Source organism: Furipterus horrens, unplaced genomic scaffold (genome assembly GCF_987537825.1).
Source record: "Furipterus horrens unplaced genomic scaffold, mFurHor1.1.pri manual_scaffold_2, whole genome shotgun sequence".
In the NCBI taxonomy this organism is placed as follows: domain Eukaryota; kingdom Metazoa; phylum Chordata; class Mammalia; order Chiroptera; family Furipteridae; genus Furipterus; species Furipterus horrens.
In genome coordinates, this window is record NW_028327172.1 from 477,684 (window position 1) to 497,063 (window position 19,380).

Sequence of the window (19,380 nt, forward strand, 5' to 3'; positions counted from 1 at the left end):
ACCTCCTCTGGTACTGCAAAGGCTTTTACTGGACGGTTCCTGCCACAGCAGGAGACAGAGGCCCACAGAGCTGTGGGCAGGCATTGCTTCCGGCTACCGACGCCCTCATGAGACCACCCCTGCCCAGACACTGATGTGGTCGGCCCAGTCACTTCTCCAGGGGCACATAGTTGAGCAGCTTCTCGATCAAGTCCACGTGGGCCAGCAGCATGCGGCGGCAGCAGTAGCGCTTCAAGCCCAGCGCGTCCAGGGCATCCCTGCAGGCGGGAGAGGAGGCTCGTTCACCCCACCCCTCTCAGCCGGTGCAGGGTCTCCCCTCAGGTCTGCTCCCACGTCAGGGATGGACACGGGCCACCTCGCCCATTTCCCAAGACAATTAGAGCCCCCCGTTTCCCTGGGACCCAGCTCATCCACCCTCAAGGCAGCCCAGGAAAGGGGAGGCCAGGCTGGGAGGTCCCCGTCTGTGGCACTGCACGTAGGGGTCGTGTCGCAGCCTGCGAGCCCCCCGCTCCATCCCGCTGGTCACTCCAGCAGCCTCCTCGGGGTCTGGTGCGCCCAGGCCCCAGGGGCTCAGGCGCGATCAGGCGGTCCCACAGTGGCCGAGGGCGAGAGCACAGGGGGACGGACGCAGGCAGGCACGGGGTAACTAAGTGCGCAGAGGGTCAGCGCAGAGCCAGACGCTGCAAAGGCCGCAGGAAGCTGTTCTGTGCGGAGGACCAGCGGGCCTGCGGGACACCGGCTGGGCCCAGCAGCAGAGAGGAGACGGCAGGGCGGAGGCCGAGGGGGCCTAGAAGGCCCCTGCCCAGTGGCCCGATGCCCAGCTCCCAGCTTTCCCCAAACTGCCGCGGGGTGGGGGTCGGGGGCGCAGCGCTCCCCTGAGGGCAGGGACGTCAGGGGCTCTGGGGCCGAAAGCCCCTGCGGGGTAAACTGGGACCGGAGGCCCCGCCCGCCTGCTCGGCAGACCCGGAGCGGTACCCACCCTCCCCGACTCCGCGCCCCCGCGCGGCTCTCCGCCCTCGGCTCGCAGGCCGGGCCCCCGACCCCCGGCCCCGGCCCCCACTTCCGCCCGGCCCCGCAGGAAGGCCCAGGGACGCTTCCCCACCGCCCAGCAGGCCCTCGCCCGCCTCGCCCGCCCGGTGCCTCACCCCTCGGTGTACTCGGCCTGCAGCAGCCCCAGGTAGGCCTCCCACTTGTTGCCGACGATCTTGCCGCAGGTGAAGCAGCGCACGGGGATGATCATGGCGACAGCGGTGCAGCGACTGCGCTCGGGTCCAGCCGGCTCCCGGGCTCCAGGCCCCGCCCCGCGCCGGGCGCGTCCATGGCGCGGGGGGTGCTGGTGGCCGTACCCGCCCCCAGCTGTCCCCAGCCCGCCCCGCCAGCCCCCGGCGCCGTCGGCCTTCGCTTTCCGCTGCGACGGGGTCCCCCCGCGCGTGCCTCGGGGCCCGGGGCCCGCGCGGCCACGCCAGGAGCAGGCAGCGCCCTCCTCCGCACCTTTGGTACGTCCCGGCCTACGGCGTCCGAGCGCGGCCGAAAGAGCTCCACGGCGCGGTTCGCGTTTCTCGTGTCCGCCTGACTGACAGCTGAGCGGCGAGCGGGCGGCGCGTGCAGGTACCGCGTCCGCCGGCGGGGATGCGGCCCGAGTCCCGCCGCCCGCGGCGCCCGAGCTGGGGCCAGACGCAGGTCCGGGCCGTGCGAACCGGCGTGCGCTTCGAGCCCCGAGCCGCGCCGCAGCAACAAGTGGCGGGGCGACCCCGCAGCAGGGGCGGAGAGAGGTCGGCGGCCACGGCGCGTCCTCCCGCCGCCCCTCCCGGTCCGGCCGGGAAGGAGGTCACTCGCCCGGAGCCCTGGCCCGCGGGCGCGCGGGGGTCTCTGTGGCGGGGTCCTCGGGTCCCCTCGGGGTGCCCCTTGGCCGGTTCGCCCGCACGGTATCAGCTCCGGGCAGGTAGTTACCCGGAGCCCCGACGGCGGCGGTGTGTGTTGGGGGGGTGATGGCGCGGTGGAAGCGATCGGTCCGGGGCGCGCAGCCGGCGACTTCTCCCCGCCACGCCGCGCCCCTTCTCCCTTCTTCCTGAGGAAGGGGTTGGGGGCGAGGGACCGGACTGGGTCTGCATCCGCCCCCAGGCCAGGCTGTGCTGGGTCCCCGCGATCTGAGGACGGGAGCGGGGCGGAGAGCGTGGTCAGGGAGGGCGTTGCGGAAGAGGCGCCTTTTCAACCTTGTGGAACACAGGACTTCAGGGGGCGTGCCTGAGTGTGTGCGGAGGGCAGGTCCCGCCGCGAGAGCCCGTGGGCCGAGGTCGGGGGGCTGGGCCTGCAGCGCAGCTCAAGGAGACAGGTTTTCCCGGGGGCCAGAGTAGGTGGTGGGGCCGGAGCTGGTGGGGCAGGAACACGCAGGATTTAAAGGGAGGGGAGGCTGCGTGTCTGGAAATGGGGTGGGGTGAGCCCCATGATTTTGGGGCGAGGGCTGGGGTTAGGCTTTGTGCTGGGAAGGCTCCCTGCAAGCGGTGAGCTTTGGGCTGTGAGGCACGGCTGGGTTGCAAAGGGGCACCTGTGACTTGGGGTGTGGGCAGGCTCATTGGCAGGGGGCGTCTGGATCTCTAGGTGGGTCCTGGGTGTCAGCTAACTGCCCCCCTAGACCTGAGTCCTTTGGGTCCTGGGTGGAGCTGGCCAGAGCTGCTGCCTGCCTGCAGTTGGTGCCTCCACTTCTGCCTGGGCTCTGGACTGCTTCCCAGCGGCCTCTGCCACCCCCCACCCTGCCACGTGCAGAGCCACGAGCCAAAGCCACTTCCCTTCCCTGACACCCCTCAACCCCCCGCCCCCCCAACTGACTGGACGCACATCCTGTTCCTGGCCAGAGGGGCAGGGTAGGGGCCTTGAGTCACAGCGGCCTGGGGTCAGACCCGGGCTCAGCTGCAGGAGCTGCCGGAGGCTGTGGAGGTGAGAGGGAGACCAGAGGGCATCCGGGATGTCCGCTGGGTGGGCCTTTGGGAGTGGGTGGGGGCAGAAGGCTTCCTGGAGGAGGGGCCCAGGGCCTGTCCCACCGGTGCGCTTGCCCCGAGCAGATGTTTACTTGTAGAGAGTGAGGGAAGTGAGCGGGTCCCGCCCTGATCCCGATCCCGACCAGAGCCAAACTGACATTCCTGGAATTCTGAGAGCAGAACGCAGATTTGGGGGCGGTGGCAGCGTCATCTTCCCCGGCTCCTCCCTCCAGCTCCCTGACTTCCCAGGAGACGCCATGGGGAGCAGAGCGGCTGCCCCGTCCCAGCCCGTGTGCACCGCTCCAACACACGTGTGCGCGGACGGCCCTTGGGGCATTCAGGGCGCCCAGTCCTCCGGCTCAGCTCTGCCCAGGCTGGACAGCGGGACCCCGGCCGAGCCTCAGAGGTCAGCCCTGCCCCCACAGCCTGGCCCTGAGTGGCCCTGCGCGCAGAGCGCGGGCCGAGGGTGAGCAATTGAAGCCAGAGCCAGGCTCTTCTGTGTGGCTGAGGGCCGGAGGGAACCATGGGGGCCCTGGGCACTGGTGGGGGGCCGGGGGACTCCGCCTGCCTGCTGGGGAGGTGGGGTCCTAGCTGAGCCCTCAGCGCGGCAGGTCTGTCAGCACAGATGTGGTCCAGGTCTCTGGGGAGGCCAGAGGGTGAGGTGCAGGTGTTCCAAGAATGGGTATCCTGCCCCCACTGCTGGGTGCAGGAGGGGAGAGCTGCGCTGCCCACGTGTGGTCTGGAACTCGTGAGCCATGTTTCCTGCCTGAAAGGGTCACTTGAGGGCAGGCAGGGGACAAGGGGAAATCAGAGATCGACGTTTTAGCTGCTGAGACTGGCCCTGATCGTTTTCCTGGAAACAGGCCCCGCCCACTGGTCCTGCGTCACAGCCTCAGTCTCCCCCCTGATGGAGTCAGAAGCTGCCAGGCTAGAGGGTCCTGATCCTGGCCATGCGGACGTGGGGTCCCATGCCGGGCCTGTGGCTCCCCTTGCTGTGGGCAGAGGTGTGCTCACACGGGGTACGCAGGGTGGGGCGGGGTCCACGAACATGCACGGACCCCTCCCCAGCGTCAGAGCAGATCACCCACCTGCTGCACCCACACTAAGCCCTGCGCCCTGGGGCCTGGGGAGTTGAGCGGTGGTGTCCACAGGTGTGCTCGAGCCTCACGGGCCCTAGCCTGTGCGCACACCTGGCCCGTGGCATTTGGGAGCATCCCCTCTGCCATCCCAGCCCAGCTGCTGGGGTCTCATGTGGGCTCCCTGAGAACTCCCCTCTGCAGGTGTCTAGGTGGCACGGGGTATTCACTGAGCTGGGGTGGCATACTCGGGGCATCCGAGTCAGGTGGGAAGGCACCCCTCCCCCACGGCCTCCAGCGGAGGAATTCCTGCAGGTGGGGGGAAGAGTGGGGATGGGGAGGGCCCTGAGCTTGGGTCTCCTGGGTGGGCGCAGGAGAATGGAGGCCCTAGGTGGCTTCTTCAGGGGACTGCTCCCTTGGAGCGGGTGTTTCCCAGCCTCTGAGGTTGTGGTTTGAGTCGGGCAGGTAGCCCTGCTGGGCGCTGCATGTGGTGCGGAGGGGGTGCCAGCGGGCATTTGTGTGCCCCTCCCCCGGGCTGGAGGCCTGGGTGGGCGCTGGGCTGGAGCAGGAAGGCAACCCCACAGGCCTGTTTGTGTTGGCTGGGCCCTCCCAGCTCCTCAGAGCTGCCTGGCCGGCTCCTCGCCCTGTCGGCCCCTGCTGGGCTGCGCTGGGCTGGGCCGCTGACAGTCGTCGCCTGTCTGTCCACCCAAGGCCTCCTGGTCCTCCCCGGGCACGCTCTGTGTCGGTGTCTGGGCGGGTCTTTCTTTGAGTGGGCCTTGGTCTGCCCAGGTAGGTGCCCGCGGCCTCTGTGTGGCTCCCACTGCCCTAGGGTCCCTACCTGCCCGCACCCCCATCCCCCGCCCCCTTAAGACCCAGCCTGGGCTGGCTGGCCCTCAGCGCTGTCCCTGTGGCCCCCCATGTGTGCTGTTCTGGGGGACACAGGCCTGCTGGTTCTTGCACTGAGAGGAAGCCCAGAGTGGGGAGTCGAGCAGGGAGGCTTCCTGGAGGAGAAGGCTGGGCCTGGGTGAAGGTCGGAGGAGCCAGCCTGGTCTTGTCCTGCTCTGGCACCCATGCCCTGGCTGCAGGGTCATGTCTGGGCTGCCCAAGGTGGGGTGAGGGCTGGTGGGGCTGGAGGTCATTCACAGAGGGTCGGGGCTGCCTTGGATGGGGGTCCCTTACCCTGCTGCTGCCCCTAGTCCTGCCGTGTGGGGTCTGCCCTCCATGCCCACGTCTGGGAGTAGGGCGTGCAGACCCAGCCTCAGGCCTGTGCAGGTGGTGGCATGGTACAGGGTTCCAGGCTTCTGAAACGCTGTGGGCTTTGGGCTCCTGGCCCTGGGGAGGGGGCTCCTCTGAGACAGTAGGGGGGGCAGGTCCCTCTCCCCTGTGGTTCCGTGCTGGGCCTGAAGCCCCTCCATGGAGAGTTCATCCCTGAGTGCTGCAATTGCCAGGGGGTGGGGGTGGGGCAGGTCCCTTGGCCTGGGCACACCCTCCCCCCACTGGGGTGGGTGCTGTTCATCCTCCCTAACTGAGGTTGGCGGCGGGTCTCAGGTTGCCCGGCTTCCCTCCACAGAGCTCCCACCTGCCCTGGCTGTGCTGACCGCCGCCTGCTCACCTTCGGGGACACGGCGCACCCCCTGACGTCCTTCCACAGCAAGCCCAGGTACGTCACCGCCCGGCCAGGCAGTGGGAGCGGTGGACCTGTGCCTGGGTTCACCCATGCCTGGTGCAGGGTCCTTGCCGGCTGGACCCTCTGCTGGGCCTGGGTCAGGCCGGGCCAGCCACACGCTGCCTCGGGAGTGTCCTGTGCTGCGGCCTACCTGCCGGAAGCAGGGGACTCCTGTGGGGACGGGGTCACCGGAGAAGCCCCCCGTCGGCCACTGTTCCGATGTGCCTGTGTCTGCTCTTCAGTTGACTTCCGTGCTGTGTGGAGTTTTCCCGTCTCACCTCAGTCAGCCACACCTGCTCACCTGGGGCGACGGGCACAGGGCTCTACAGAGGGGAGAGGATGTGGCAGGAATTTGGGGGTGCTGGGACATCACAGGCTGAGTGAGATGGGACTGAGGGCATCCCGGGTGCGGGGTCCCGTGTGGGAACCCAAGCTGACACCCCGACTGCCTCTCCCAGCCTCACGCACCCGGACCTCACTCTTGTCCTCTGAGGCCCTGCCCTGGGAGCCAGGCCCCCGTTCCCCACCCACCTCTGGCCCCAGCGCCTTCAGGGGAGACAAAGATGAGGAACTGACCCTGAGCTGGCCTCAGCCTGGGCCACAGGGCCCTGCGAGGTGGCTGGCTGCGACCCCACCCATCGTGCGGGGTGGTGTCTGTCGGGTCTGCGGTGAGTTTCATTCTGTGCCGCCTCCTGGTCTGCTCGGGGTCTTCCCCCAGCCCTCCTGGCCCTAAGTGTGCTCTGAGCACGCACCCTCACATGCTGGCGTTGCAGGGGTCCCCAAGATCCTGAGTGTCCCCTTGGCTTGGGTGTGTGGGTAGCTGAGTAGGGCCAAGGGGAAGATGGCCAGAGGCCACCAAGGCTCACTGGAACCTCAAGAGGCCACTGGATGCCCCTGGCTTCCTGGGCAGAGCTGTAGACAGTGGTCTCTGCAGGGCCCGGGGGCGGGGGGTTTTCCACTAACTGCTTCTCCTCTGGGCCTGGGGGCCCACTCACTGCTGTGTCCTTTTCCTGGGGTCCAGACTCACCAAAAACCTTGGGGAGGTCCAGGTAGAGGGGCCTGGGGAAGCCCAGGAGGGCGGCAGTGTGGGCTGGGGCTCTCCTGTCCGCCTCCCTCCAGGGCCAGCTCTGCTCAAGGGGCATGGCCTGGGCCGTGGGCGTCAGTTCTCCGCAGCGGTGGGCTGGTGCTAGGGGTCCCCAGGGGAGCTCAGATGTCCAGGTGGTCCTGCTGCAGCCCCCCACCTGCCACCCGCCACCCATACCACTCAGTCTCTCCAATTGTCACAGTGCCCACGGGCACCCGTCCCCTGCTCTCCTCTCTGGTCCCCCTCCTCCCTACTCCCTCCCCCTTCCACACCCTTCCTCCTGCCCCCCTTTCCACCCCGCTCTGAGATCTGCTGCCCAACTCTTGGGGATCCTATGGGATCCCCAAGATCACAGAGCTGACCCATGGGGTGGACATGGCCAGCAGGCTGCCGTGCTGATTGGGTACGCTTTGGTTACAGCCTCAAGCCCAGGGTGCAGGGCACATCCCTGCCTGTGGGCCACCCTCTCCCAGGTCTGCTCTCCTGCCTGTGGTCCAACGGAGGGGGCTGCAGGCCTGACAGGAAGTGGCATCGGGGCATGTGCTACCGGCTCCCCAGCTCCGTGGGGCCCAGAGACTGCTGTTCCCACCAGTGTTGTGGGTTTTGTCCCACCTGGTGTCTGCACACCAGGACGGGTGCGCATCCTCTGTGCGAGGGGTGTCAGTGCTTGTTTGGGCGTGTGAGTCACCCTGGGACCCGTGAGCCTGGCGTGGGTCCGTGTCCGAGTGTGTGTGGGGATGATCCTGGGGTCTGACCTCCAGCCTGGTCTGGTGCAAAACGGAATTCAGGGCCCTTTGTTCAAAGATTATCAAGAATTTCAAAATGGTGGCAGTGGAGCTTCAGGCCAGCGAGGGCTCCGCTGTGCCTGCACTGGTCGCTGTGGCCGCTCCCAGGGGAGCAGGCCTGGGAGGGGCCTGTCAACCGCCCTGGCTAAGCCGAGGAGCGGGGGGCTGCAGGGAGCTGATCTCTGGGCCTGGAGCGGGCTGCCTGCCTTCCCGGGGCCCGTGATTACTCTGAGCCCGTGCACAGTAGCCCCCTCCCCTGGGCTGCCCAGAACTGTCTCCCTGCCTGCCCCCTCCCATCCCAGCATGTCTCGGGGACTTGTCTCTTAAACCAAAGCTCTGCCGCCCGAGCCACTGTCCCCCCAGGTTGGGTACCCCAGGCTGACCCCCTGTCTCCACAGGAGCCTCTCCCTACTCAAGCTGTGAGCCGACGGAGTTTTGGGGTCCCAGCGCAGCCCTCGCCAAGCCCAGGAGGAGGTGGGGGAGGCTGCTTAGATAGTGCACACCCCAAGGAGTGCTGGGCTTCACTCTCTCACTCTGGTCCGGGACCAAAGCCAGAGCCCCCCCAAACCGCTACCCGACAGCAACTGGGTCACGCTTTCATTTGCATATCGGTGCGGCCGGACGTCTCCATGGAAGCCCGGCCGGGCCGGGGTCGGCACAATGCGGCCGCGGGGGAAGGCGGGGGGCGCCGTTTCCGGGGCTGAGCGCTGCCGGGGACTAGCCCCCGCCCTCTGCGCCCCGCCCCCTGAGGCGCGTCCCTCCGCGAGCATCTCCCTCCGAGCATCTCCCTCCCGGCCGGCCGGGAAGGGGAAGCCCGAGGGGCAGAGGGGCGCTGGCGGGGGCGTCGCCCGGGGCTGGGATTGGCCCGCGCCCAGGGAGCGGCAGGATCTGCCGGGCGGCTCGGCCCGGAGGGGAGGGGTCCGCAGGGGGCGGGGCGGGCGCGGATTGGCGGGTGGGCGCGGGGCGGGGCTGCGGGGTCGGACGCGGGGCTGCGGCGGGCAGGCGGGCAGGTGTAGGCGACGCGCGACCGGGGCTGAGCCCAGGGGCGCGCGGGGCTGCCGCCGCGGGGGCCGGGGGCTGGCGGGCCGGGCGCTGGGGGCAAGGGGGCGCGTGGGGCCGCGCGGCCGGCCAGCCGGATGCAGCGCTCGGGGGCGGCGGGCGCAGGGCGCTGAGCCTGGCGGCGGCCCCGCGCCATGCGCCGCTCCAGCACGGACGAGTCCACGTACCGGCGCAGCCCGTCGCCGGAGGGCAAGGAGCCGGGCTTCGCGCGCGGCGGCGCCTTCCGGCGCTACAGCGGGCTGTACGGGCGCGGGGACGGCGGCGAGGCGGGCCGGCCCGTCTTTGGTCTGCACGCCGACCCCGGCCCCAAGGCGGCCCAGGCGCGCTACACGTCGCCCAAGGGCACCAAGTACGTGGTCTTCTACCTGGACCTGTCCTTCGTCTTCCTCCTAGAGCTGAAGCGCTGCGGCATGGCGCGCGGTTGCCTCCAGGGCGTCAAGTACCTCATGTTCGCCTTCAACCTGCTCTTCTGGGTGAGTGGCCGTGGGGGCCGGGGGCTGCCGGGGGACCCGGGTCGCCGGCGTTCGGGGGGGCCCGGGGAGAACCCAGGGCCGCGGCTGCGGCTGGAATGGGGGCGGACACACCGGTCGCAGATGCGGGGGCACCCGGGGTCCTGCTCTGGCTGGACCAGCCTACGGTGGGGGTTGCCCGTGCAGGGGAAGCGGGGAGAGCCCAGCCAGGCCTCTACACCCTGGGCAGCTGCCCCGCGTCCTCTCCGCTCTCCCTGAGGTGGGGTGGGTCCCACGTGCGGGCGCCATGGGGCTGCCTGGGGCGTCGGGTCGTGCCTGCCAGGGGTTCGATTCCGGGCTGGTGTGCCGGGGGTCGCCCCTCCACTCCGTCCCTCCGCTTCCTTCCTGCAGCCCCGGGCTCTTCAGTTACCACCCGCCCCACGGAGCGGACCCTCCCGCCCTGCCAGGCCCCAGGGACCCCAGCTCTCTCCCGAGGGGCTGTGGGGCGGGGGGTGGGGGGTGTCTGTGTGTGTGTGTGCGTGCGCGCGCGCTCTGTGAGAGCTCTGTGGGTCAGGACGGAGCGGGAGCGGGGTGGGGGGCAGGGTGGGCAACCCTGAGTGTTGTGGGGTGTCTGGCCCTCTGTTGTCTCCTCCAGCAGGGTGTGTGTGTGGGGGGGCGGGGGGCTTCCATCCCTTTAGCTGAGTGGGTTGGGTTTGCTCAGACAGGAGGTGCTGGTGTCCACTGTCAGAGGTGCTGGTGCTCCAGGGTCGCCCCTTCCCCCAAGACAGGAGACAGAGTTGCCACCCACTCCTGTACTGCAGGAAAGGGGGTGGGCTGGGGTCCCGAGGCAGGTGTTGCCCCTGACCGGGCCAGGCCCAGGGCTTCTGGCTGCGCTGGGAGGCTCACTGGAGACAGGGTACCAAAGTCCCTCCCTGTGGCACCCTGAATTCCCGAGGCAGCGCCCCATCCACACCGGGCAGGGTGGAGGGGCTCAGCCGTGCCTCCTGTTAGGCCAAGGCCTAGAACCTCTTCTGTGCTGTGCCTTCATTCTGGGCCCTGGCTTTTTTCTCCCTCATTTTTGAGGAGGATGTCAGGGGCCACTGGGAGGACAGCTGGCCTCGGCCAAGCGTGGCCCAGAGAGGGTCACCCCAAGAATCTGTTCTTTGGGAGGGGCTTCTGGGAGGAGGCAGCCCAGGCCCAGAGCAGAGTGGCACCCTGGATGCCAGCAGCCTGCCGAGAGGTGGGTGCAGCTGGAGCTCTGAGCAGGCACGGGAGGAGGCGGGACGCTGGCCCGGTCAGTGCTGATGGCTGCAGGTGACCGTGTGCCCAGAGCTGGCGGCCGTGGGTGTTGGCATGGGGGCAGTGCAGTCCGTGTGTTGACTGGGAGGGCAGTGGGTGTGGGGAACGGTCAGGTGCTAAGAAAGAGGTGAGCAGGGCCTGCTTCTCCCCTCCCGCAGGCTGAGGGGCAGGAAACCCCGGCTGACCCACTCATCTTGGGAGGAAAGGGCCTGCCTGTTGCCTCTGGGGCTGGGAGCCCAGTGCCCTGGGGCTGGGAGCCTGGAAGGCGAGTTCACGGGTCCTCGGGGTGGGGGTGGGGGGCACAGAGGGGCTGCCCTCCCGCAGCCAGTGGGCTCTTGCTGGGCAGGGACCGCCCTTTGGGGACAGGTGGTCTCCTCTGAGGCGTGCACAGGTGGTGGCAACTGAGACGGGGCCAGGGCTGTCCTCTAGGGGCCCTGTCCTCCGGGTGACGGTCGTGTGCAGAGCCTGGAGTGGGTGGGGTGTACCGCGTGGTGCCCGGCTGGGGTGCGCAGGGACTGTGCAGCCCCCAGGGAGCCACTGAGGTTGGCATCCGCCAGTCAAGCTCTTCCTTAATGGAGGTGGAGGCCCAGGTCACCGGCGGGGGAGGGAGAGGTGCGTTCCCTGCCCCCCTCCTCAGGGCAGGGTGCCCTGGGATCTGTTGCTGCAGTCCGGCGGCAGTCTGGGACATCTGGGTGGTCCCGGAGGTGGACCTGGGTGGAGGAGGGCGAGGGTGCGCCCCTTCCCCACCCCCAGGTGTGGGCCGGTCAGGTCAAGGGCCCTCCAAGGCCCCTGCTCTGTCTCTCCCCCATGTGTGGTTGGGATGGGGGCAGCCAGCGCTTGTCCACTGGGGGACCCTGGGCAAGGCCTGCCCTCTTTGGGGCCTCAGATTCCCCACCTGCACCCTACGGGACCCTTGGTTTTCCTGAGACTGTTGGAGGAGCGGACCCGTGAGTGACAAAGGCTCTGCAGAGCTGTCACCCGTGCAGTCTGAGAAACAGGTCACGGGCAGGGCCAGTGAGCCTCAGCTCTCAGGCCTGGTGGCGACTGTGGCCCCAACCTCCTGGGGTCACGGGGCGGCGCCTTGTGCCCTGGCTGAGGCCTCTTCCTGCGGGCAGGTGGGCAGAGCAGCGGGTCCGGTGGCCTGGTCGCCGCAGGCGGGGGTGGGTGGAACAAGGTCTGGAGGGTGCCTGGCAGTCACTGCTGGTATCCCCACGGCGGGTGCTTAGCTATCCTGGTCAAGTCGGGGGTCAGGATGCCACAGGACGGCTGCACTGTGGGTACTCTCTGGGGCTGGGGACACTGGTGTGCTCTGCGGTGGTGGCTGCACCCACTGCTCCCTGCCAGGCAGAGGTCCCCTCCCCGGGTGGGCAGAGCAGGGAGAGTTTTCTGAATAAAAGCGAGGCTGGAACCCGAGGCTGGAAGAGCTGCCCGATGGGCTGTGCCAGCTGCCAGGTGCGGGATTTCTGGGCGCAGGCTCGGCCCCTGAGGGCACCCAGCCCTCCACCCCACCCCAAGGACATGGCCAGCTGCCCGGCCATCTGCCACGCAGGGCCGTGTGGCCGGAGGGTCCGTGGCAGAGGGCCCACTGGCACCTGCCCCACTGTGGGACAGGAGGTGACGTCGTCCCCAACCGTGCCCCAGGCCAGCCTGAAAAGTGGGCAGATGAGGAACGCAGAGCAGGAACCGGGCTGCAGCCAGGGACGGGCGACCAGGGCCTGTGCTCGTGGTGCACGGGAGGGTGCCAGGGAGGCCCCCGGGCCGGCAGGGCTGGGGCGTGGCCGTGACGGCGGACCCTCCTGCGTCGATCTGGGCTTCTGCTGGCTGGGCAGGTGCGGGGCCCTGGCTCCCCAGCTGCGCCTTCTCGGCCAGCCTGACCTGGGGGCGCCTGGGGCTCCCGGCCTCCGGGGGGCGGGACCTCGGCCCCGTTTGTCCTGCATTTGAGGTTGCGTCTGGGTGTGACGGGCCCAGTTTTCGCTCCCACTCGGAGACTGTAATTTTCCTGCCGAAATATTTTCAAAGCTGCAAACGCGGACACATTTCAAAGTCACAGGTGATTTTGTTGAGCACGTGCGTGTGCTGTTAGCGTAGGTCCCTCTGTGAGAGTTTCTGGTGACTGTCCTGAGCACACGTACTTGAGTGTGAGGGGCTGGGGGCTTGTGGGGATGACGGTCACAGAGCAGCGTGTCGGTGATGTGCGAGGGTGTGCGTTGTTGCGGGTGACCCTGTGCCAGTGTGGGCTTGAGTGTCTGTGTCGCACGGTGTGTGATGGCGCATGTCTGGGAGGACAGCCAGCGGGCGTCCCGTGTCTTGCCTGCCACCTCAGGCTGGAGGCCCTGTCCCCTGCCAGTAGTGTGCCCCCTGCACCTTCCCACACGTCCCCACCGGGCACTGTGGTCTCGTTTTTCCTGCTGACAAGAGCCGTCTGCCAGCCTTGGCGGCAGAGCACACAGTTGGGGTTTTAATTACCAGCTCCAGCACCGGTCCTCTGCTCCGACACCCAGAGTTGTGACCCTGGCAAGGGATCTGGGGTCAGCTGGACCCAGCGGGTCACTGTGTCCTTCGGCCAGAGAGGGCGGACTTCCAGTTTCCTCCAGAGAGGCGGCCCGCCTTCTGTGCCCCAGTGCAGGTCTGCGTGGTGGTGTTTCTGCACACAGTGCGCCCCCGCCCCAGCTGCAGCCTCCCCCTGGGGTCCTTGGAGACCCCATGAGACCCAGGGCCATGGCGACCAGGTGCCGGGTGTCCTGAAGGGCGTGGGGGACCAGTGGGGGCGCAGGCAGGCAGGTGGCAGACATAAGCGGGCTGGTGCCATCTCTGCCTCCTCTGTGTCCCACACTGTCACCAGTGGTGCCTCCCAAAGGCAGGCGTGGTGCCCAGAGGCGCAGGGCCCAGTCTCTCCCCGCTCTGTGGTCTAGCCTGCGGCCAGCACCACGGCACCCTGGCTGCTGGTGGGGGCCCTGCCCGCTTCCACCGGTCCCCCCACCCCACAGGTGGGGGCACACACCTCTCCCTACAGCCCTGGGGCTGTGCCCAAACCAGGCTCTGGGTGGGGGTGGCCCAGTGGAATGGCGTGTGTGTGCCGGGGTGCGTGCCGGGGCGGCTGTGGGTGGGGGCAGCGGTGGCCTCCTTGGCCAGGGGCCTCAGGGCATGTGAGGCCAGTTACCCAGGGCTAGCTGGGCAGGAGGGCATCTCCAGCCTCTGGGCCCGAGAGGCTTTTGTGGGGGATGTGGGGGCCACTGTCCCCCTCGGGGTTTGGTGGCCCAGCCTGTCACTCTGCGGGGTGAGACAATGTGGCCAGACCTGCGCTATGGGCTGGGCCCTGGTTGGGGCGCAGGGTCTTACGTCTGCCCTGGCCTAGGGGGCACGGGGCCCCCAGGGCTACCTGGCTGTCCCCAAGTGCTGGTCAGTGTTTGTGGGGCAGCCCCCGCCCACAGCCTGGAACACGCCCCTCGTGTCTTCCTGGGCCCATCCAGGACCCGCGGCCCCCACGTCTGAGGGCGGGGGCCGGAGACAGCCCCCTCAGTGGCCGGGGTGCCTCTGCTCCCCAAGGCCAGGCGTCCCCGCCACCAAGCAAGACCAAGAGCCTTCTCTGAGTTCATTGCCACCTTGCCTTCTCCTCCTTCTCCTTATTTTAATTGGTTTTTGTGATAACAAGCAGTTAGGAAATTCGGTAAGAGCTCCGTGGGGGAGTGGGGAGGCGGCAAGGCCTGGGCGTGGGCTTTCTGCACCCACGTCTGCCAGCCCTTGGGGGCCCAGATGGCGCTCTGGGGCTTGCGCTTACTAGGGGACAGTTGGGGACACCCAGAGGGGCCCACAAGGTGGCGGCCCGGTTGCCGTGTTGGGGCCACCCACTGGGAAGCCAGGTGTTAGGAGGAGTGGGGGTGGCGGTCCTGCCGAGGCTTCCCAGGCGGGGTCTCTCTGGGCTGCTCAGGGCCAGAGAGGCTGTGGGCCGACCCATCTGGACGGCAGCCTGGACGGGAGGGCAAACTGTGTTTGGGGATGGAGGGAGCGCTTCTTGGAGGGCAGCATTCATGGGGAGTCCTGGGGCCCCTGCCCAGGCTGCCTCAGCAGGGCACCCCATTCATGCCAGTGACTGCGGACCACCCCCTCCTGCCAACCACAGCCGGCCAAGCCACAGGCGTGGGGCCCTGCGTCCCTTCACTGTGCCGTGGGCCAGGGGTGTCGGGACGAGATGGGAGGACGCTGGCTCAGGGAGGCAGGCGGGGCAGGCGAGGGTGGGCCGGGGCTTCCTGGATACCACCTGCTGTGGCCTCACCACCTGTCCCCCGCCCCGCGGTCCCAGCTGGGCGGCTGCGGCATCCTGGGTGTCGGCATCTGGCTGGCCGCCACGCAGGGGAACTTCGCCACCCTGTCCTCCTCCTTCCCGTCCCTGTCGGCCGCCAACCTGCTCATCGTCACCGGCACCTTTGTCATGGCCATCGGCTTTGTGGGCTGCATTGGGGCCATCAAGGAGAACAAGTGCCTGCTGCTCACCGTGAGTGGAGCTGGGGGGCCGGGGGCCGGGGTGTGGGGGGCTGGGGCTGCTAACTGTGTGGAGGGGCCGGGGGGCCGGTGTTGCTCTCAGAGACGGTGCCAGAGCTTGGTAGGGGCCTTCTTGACAGCACAGGGACACGTGCACAGGTGCCCACTGCCATACAGGTGTGCGCCGGCGCGCCCAGCGGGCTCCTCCAGCCTGTCTGGGCCTATGACCCCTGAGCCTGCCCCTTTCAGGACCCTCCCTAGCTCCTGTGCCAAAACTCTGGGTTCAGGGCCACTTGCTGAGAGGCTCTTAGGCTGGCCTTGGTCTTGGAGATGGACTGGGGCTGGATGCGCGTCTTGTCCCCGGAAACTCTGACTGCAGACAGCGCAGAAGGGAGGGGACCCCTGGGCCCAGGTTCCTTCCTAGTGACAGGCAGCAGCCGGCCAGGCCTGTGTCACCTGTCTCACATGGGGCCTCTGTACGAGGCATCCTGCCTAGGTAGGGCTCTGAGGACCAGGGAGGATGCGTCCCCCATCTGTGCAGCTTCCTCAGGGGTCCAGCGTGGTCTGGAGGTTCCCATCAGGGCTGGGGGCTCAGACCCCTCGGAGCAGCGGGTGGGGGTGCAGCTGGGTCCCGATGTGCCTTGCTGGGGGACTCAGAGCCCTCAGGTCAGGTGGAAGCCGCAGTGTGTATGGGGCCCTGGCTCCAGCCTTTCCCCTGGGTGGGCCCCGAGTCCTGAGCATTTTGGGGTCCCAGGAGAGGACAGGGCCTGCGCCCCTGGCCCTGCCCACCCCACTCTGTCCACGGGCTTCCAGGTGAGCCGCCTGCCTCGCACTTGTCCGACCCCAGCTGCTCCCCTGGCCGCCACCTTTCTGGGGCAGTGATGTGGGAGGAGTAGCTGGGCAGGTCCAGGCAACGGCCTCAGCTCAGCTCCGCCCAGGGTGCCAGCGGCCAGCTCTGGCGGTGCCTCTGGGTGTGCTCCGTTGGGGCTGCCCACTGTGGCCAGGGCTTCTGCTCTCAGGGCCAGGTCCTGCGCCTTGGTCTTGCCTGACCCTCCTCCAGCCGCCCCCGGCTGCCCTAAGGGCGTGGAAGGGAAAGGGGGCTACCGCTGCCTCACCCATCCTCTGGCCCACTGGGCCCCTGGGCCGCGCTCTGCCTGCCAGCCCTGCAGGGACCCAGGCACACCTGTGCACACGCAGGCCTGAGGTCGGCGCCCAGACACCAAGGCAAGGCTGGAGGAAGGCTGAAGGTTGGGGGGCGTCAGGTGTGGGGGCCCTGGTGGGCGTTGCTGGCCGCACGCTGGAGCTCTGGGGCCTGGCCCTGGGGAGGTGGAAGGCTCCAGGGTCCAGGGTGGCTGAGGCCCCTGTCCCCGTGTCCCCGCAGTTCTTCGTGCTGCTGCTGCTGGTGTTCCTGCTGGAGGCCAGCGTGGCCATCCTCTTCTTCGCCTACACTGACAAGGTACAGCCGCCGCTGCCCAGCAGCTCCGGGGGTGTGGGCCCCGACCTCACCGCCTGGCGAGGGCCCCGGCGGGCACGTGTGCAGGGAGACGCTGGCTGTCGGAAACCCCCCGCGTGGTGTAGGTGACAGCACGCACTTCGTCGCATCCCTGGGCCGCAGACCTGGGGTTTGGATTTGACCACAGCCCCCAGGGCCAGGCCGCGGGGCTCCTGGCCTCTAGCACAGAAGGCCGGCGGGTCCCCAGCCCCCTGTTCTCAGCGGCGTGTGGTTTACTGGGGCAGCCTCCCATCCCCCGCCTGCTAGTTTAATCACTCATTTATGTCGGTATGTTTACAGGTGGCTCCATCCTTGGGTCACACCTGAGACTTGTTTTTGGCTCATCCGCTCCCCTTTGCCACAGGGAGCTCGTTGAGCTGGCTCCTGTCTCCTCGGCAGGTCCCACTGCACTTTTTAGGGAACGTGTCCTTTTTCACTGGCACCAGAACACACGCCAGCCTTGCCACCCTCCCCGCCCCCAGCCCCCCACCCCCCGGGCATCTTCTGCCCAGCGAGACCAGCCGTTCCTCCCTGGAGCCCTGGGCCTTGGTGGAGGAAGGGCTTGGGGACCAAGACCTGGCGCGGGTTCACTTCTTGCCCTGGGGGAGCTCTGGGGCCTCTCGGCCGACTGCATGGTGACGTGTGTGCGCCGCGTGGTGCGTGTCCTCGGCACGGTGGCCCTGTCCCCACGTCTGCACGTCACGCTGAGTCCGTGCTGCTGTCTGACCAATCCAGCTCAGCACCACGGAGGCCCAGGGAGACAACGGGGGCCAAGGCCTGGTGCTTTGTGGGCTTCTGGGAGGAGGTGACCTCAGGGAGGGGGACAGAGGGCAGGCAGTGTGGGGTCTGGAGGAGGGGCCCTGCTGACCCCCGGCACCTGCAGATCGACAGGTATGCACAGCTGGACCTGAAGAAGGGCCTGCACCTGTACGGCACCCCGGGCAACGTGGGCCTCACCAACGCCTGGAGCATCATCCAGACTGACGTGAGGGGCAGGCGGAGGTGGGAGGGCTCCACTCCCGGCGGGGCTGCGGGTGTGGCAGGGGCACCGCTGGACCGGAGGGCAAGGGGGCAGGAGGCCCGTACGCGGCCCCTCAGCCAGGCCCCCCCCTCGTGGCCCCCGCAGTTCCGCTGCTGCGGCGTCTCCAACTACACGGACTGGTTCGAGGTCTACAACGCCACGCGCGTGCCTGACTCCTGCTGCCTGGAGTTCAGCGAGGGCTGCGGGCTGCACGCTCCCGGCACCTGGTGGAAGGCGGTGAGCGCCCGCCTGCCGACGGGGCCAGGGCTTGGGGGGCGAGGGCCAGCCGCCGGCCCCAGTGACGCCCGCTCTCCCCCCAGCCTTGTTACGAGACGGTGAAGGTGTGGCTCCAGGAGAACTTGCTGGCTGTGGGCGTCTTCGGGCTGTGCACGGCGCTGGTGCAGGTGCGGGGGGGGGGGGCAGTGTTTGTGGGGGATGCTCGGGGACCCCTCCGTGGAGGAGGTGGTCGGTCTTTGCCATTGTGGGGATGGGAGCGCAGCCTGGACACCCTGGGCCGAGGCCCCTGTGCATCGGGCCAGCCTGTCCCTGCAGCCCCCGGGTGGGGGGGGGAAAAGGACCGCGCAGTGTGCAGTGAGGGTGGGCAGCCCCGGCCCCGAGAGCCAGGCCCCAGCTGGTTGTCCCGTTCCCTGACCTTGGCTTCCCGGCCCCATGGAAATCCTGAGCGTCAGCATCTGGGGCCTGGAGGCCAAGCTGTGTCATCAACGTGGTCCTCAGGGCAGCGACCGTCCCTGGGGTTCACAGACAGGTCAGGGGGACACTCAGAGCTGGTGGTCGCAGTTGAATCGAAGGGCAGGATGCTGGGGCCCTGGCAGGTGGGGAGGGGACAAGTGGCCCAGGACCCAGGCTGGAGGGAACAGGCCCTGAAATCACCAGCTGAGGGAAAGGCGGGTCTGGGGGCTGAGCCCCAGGACCCCCGAGTGCCCTCCGTGCCTGTGGTGCGCAGGCCGTCGGAGGCTCAGGAGGTGTGGTCGGGTGGACCCAGATTGCCACGGGTGGGGAGTCATCCCCAGAGGAGGGGCCCGGGCACCTGTGCGGTGGGATCCCGGCGCCCGCGGGCAGCACTCCTTGGCTCGTCTGCCCAGCCCCGCATGTCCCCACAGATCTTGGGCCTGACCTTCGCCATGACCATGTACTGCCAGGTGGTGAAGGCAGACACCTACTGCGCGTAGGCTGCCCACCGCCCGCTGCCGCCACACTTCGCTGCCAGAGGCCGCCGCCCACGCAGAGAAGACGTGTCCCGCAGGGCCCCTGCGCCAGCCTGGGCGTGGGGGAGGGCAGGGCAGGCGGCGGAGTCCCCTGGGCCTCTGGCCAGGTTCTGAGCGCCCTGCCGGAGGGGGCAGCTGAGCACTGGCCACACTTGGGCTGGGGACAGAGGGGTTCTGGCTCCTCTTACTCTTCACAGCCGTGTTTTCCCGAGACCCGTACAGGGCCAGGGGCTGGGGTGGGTGAGGGGCCCACGGCTGCCCCTGGTGCTTGGGGGGGGGCAGAGCCCCATCATCCACATTCCACGGGGGGCTGGGGAGGGCCCAGTGCACCTCAATAAAGTGCGTGGGCAGCAGTCCCCCACCTGTGTCTGTCCTTGCCCTGACCCCCGTGGGGGTCCACACCTGGGCGGGGCCCTGTGGCCACAGACTCTTCACCAGGATGGGACCGGTCGCTGGAGTGGGGTTCTGGGACACACATGGGCCCCACAAGCCGCCCCCGCCTACCGCTGCCAGCACCCACGGGCTCTGGTACCCCATGTGCCCTTGGGTGGGCTTGCACACATGACCCTCCACCCGCAGCCCTGGGTGTGGCCCTGTGGACGCTGTCTGGTGTCCAGCTTGGGCTCACGGCCCCCTGGGACAGGCAGGGTCCCCCCTCCTCCAGTGCCAACCCCACCTGCCCATAGTGCCCGGGTTCCCTTCCTTCCTTGTGCAGGCACCCCTGGGGTCCAGCCCTGGGGCCCTCTCCTAGCCCCCACCCTCTTCATTG

At 68.7% G+C, this 19,380-nt stretch overlaps 2 protein-coding genes across 7 annotated transcripts; one reads left to right on the top strand and one right to left on the bottom strand.

The window, feature by feature from the left end:
- Positions 1-6: 6 nt before the first annotated feature.
- Positions 7-1,310, bottom strand: POLR2L (RNA polymerase II, I and III subunit L). Its single transcript, XM_090292443.1, has 2 exons — positions 1,146-1,310; positions 7-257 (listed from the first exon to the last, which is right to left on the bottom strand). Exons 1-2 carry the CDS (start codon positions 1,238-1,240, stop codon positions 149-151), a joined length of 204 nt encoding a protein of 67 aa, XP_090148569.1. The 5' UTR covers positions 1,241-1,310; the 3' UTR covers positions 7-148.
- A 218-nt stretch (positions 1,311-1,528) lies between these two features.
- Positions 1,529-18,967, top strand: TSPAN4 (tetraspanin 4). Of its 6 annotated transcripts, none has more exons than XM_090292281.1 (9): positions 1,529-1,608; positions 5,622-5,711; positions 9,039-9,118; positions 14,694-14,885; positions 16,254-16,328; positions 17,248-17,349; positions 17,491-17,622; positions 17,706-17,789; positions 18,507-18,967. In XM_090292281.1, the coding sequence occupies exons 3-9, from the start codon at positions 9,056-9,058 to the stop codon at positions 18,573-18,575; spliced, it is 717 nt and encodes a 238-aa protein (XP_090148407.1). In that variant the 5' UTR covers positions 1,529-1,608; positions 5,622-5,711; positions 9,039-9,055; the 3' UTR covers positions 18,576-18,967. The 6 variants fall into 6 exon arrangements, with proteins under 6 accessions (XP_090148407.1, XP_090148420.1, XP_090148412.1 ...); XM_090292294.1 differs by lacking the exon at positions 1,529-1,608 and adding an exon at positions 1,880-1,942; XM_090292286.1 differs by lacking the exon at positions 1,529-1,608 and adding an exon at positions 2,824-2,934.
- Positions 18,968-19,380: the final 413 nt, after the last annotated feature.

Excerpts from the sequence above, each read along its gene's own strand:
- POLR2L (XM_090292443.1), bottom strand. The coding sequence starts at position 1,240 with ATGATCATCCCCGTGCGCTGCTTCACCTGCGGCAAGATCGTCGGCAAC. Across the intron at positions 258-1,145 it reads CAGGCCGAGTACACCGAGGG|GGATGCCCTGGACGCGCTGG; the intron begins GTGAGGCACCGG and ends TCCCGCCTGCAG.
- TSPAN4 (XM_090292274.1), top strand. The coding sequence starts at position 8,780 with ATGCGCCGCTCCAGCACGGACGAGTCCACGTACCGGCGCAGCCCGTCG. Across the intron at positions 17,350-17,490 it reads GGAGCATCATCCAGACTGAC|TTCCGCTGCTGCGGCGTCTC; the intron begins GTGAGGGGCAGG and ends TGGCCCCCGCAG. Across the intron at positions 17,790-18,506 it reads TGTGCACGGCGCTGGTGCAG|ATCTTGGGCCTGACCTTCGC; the intron begins GTGCGGGGGGGG and ends ATGTCCCCACAG.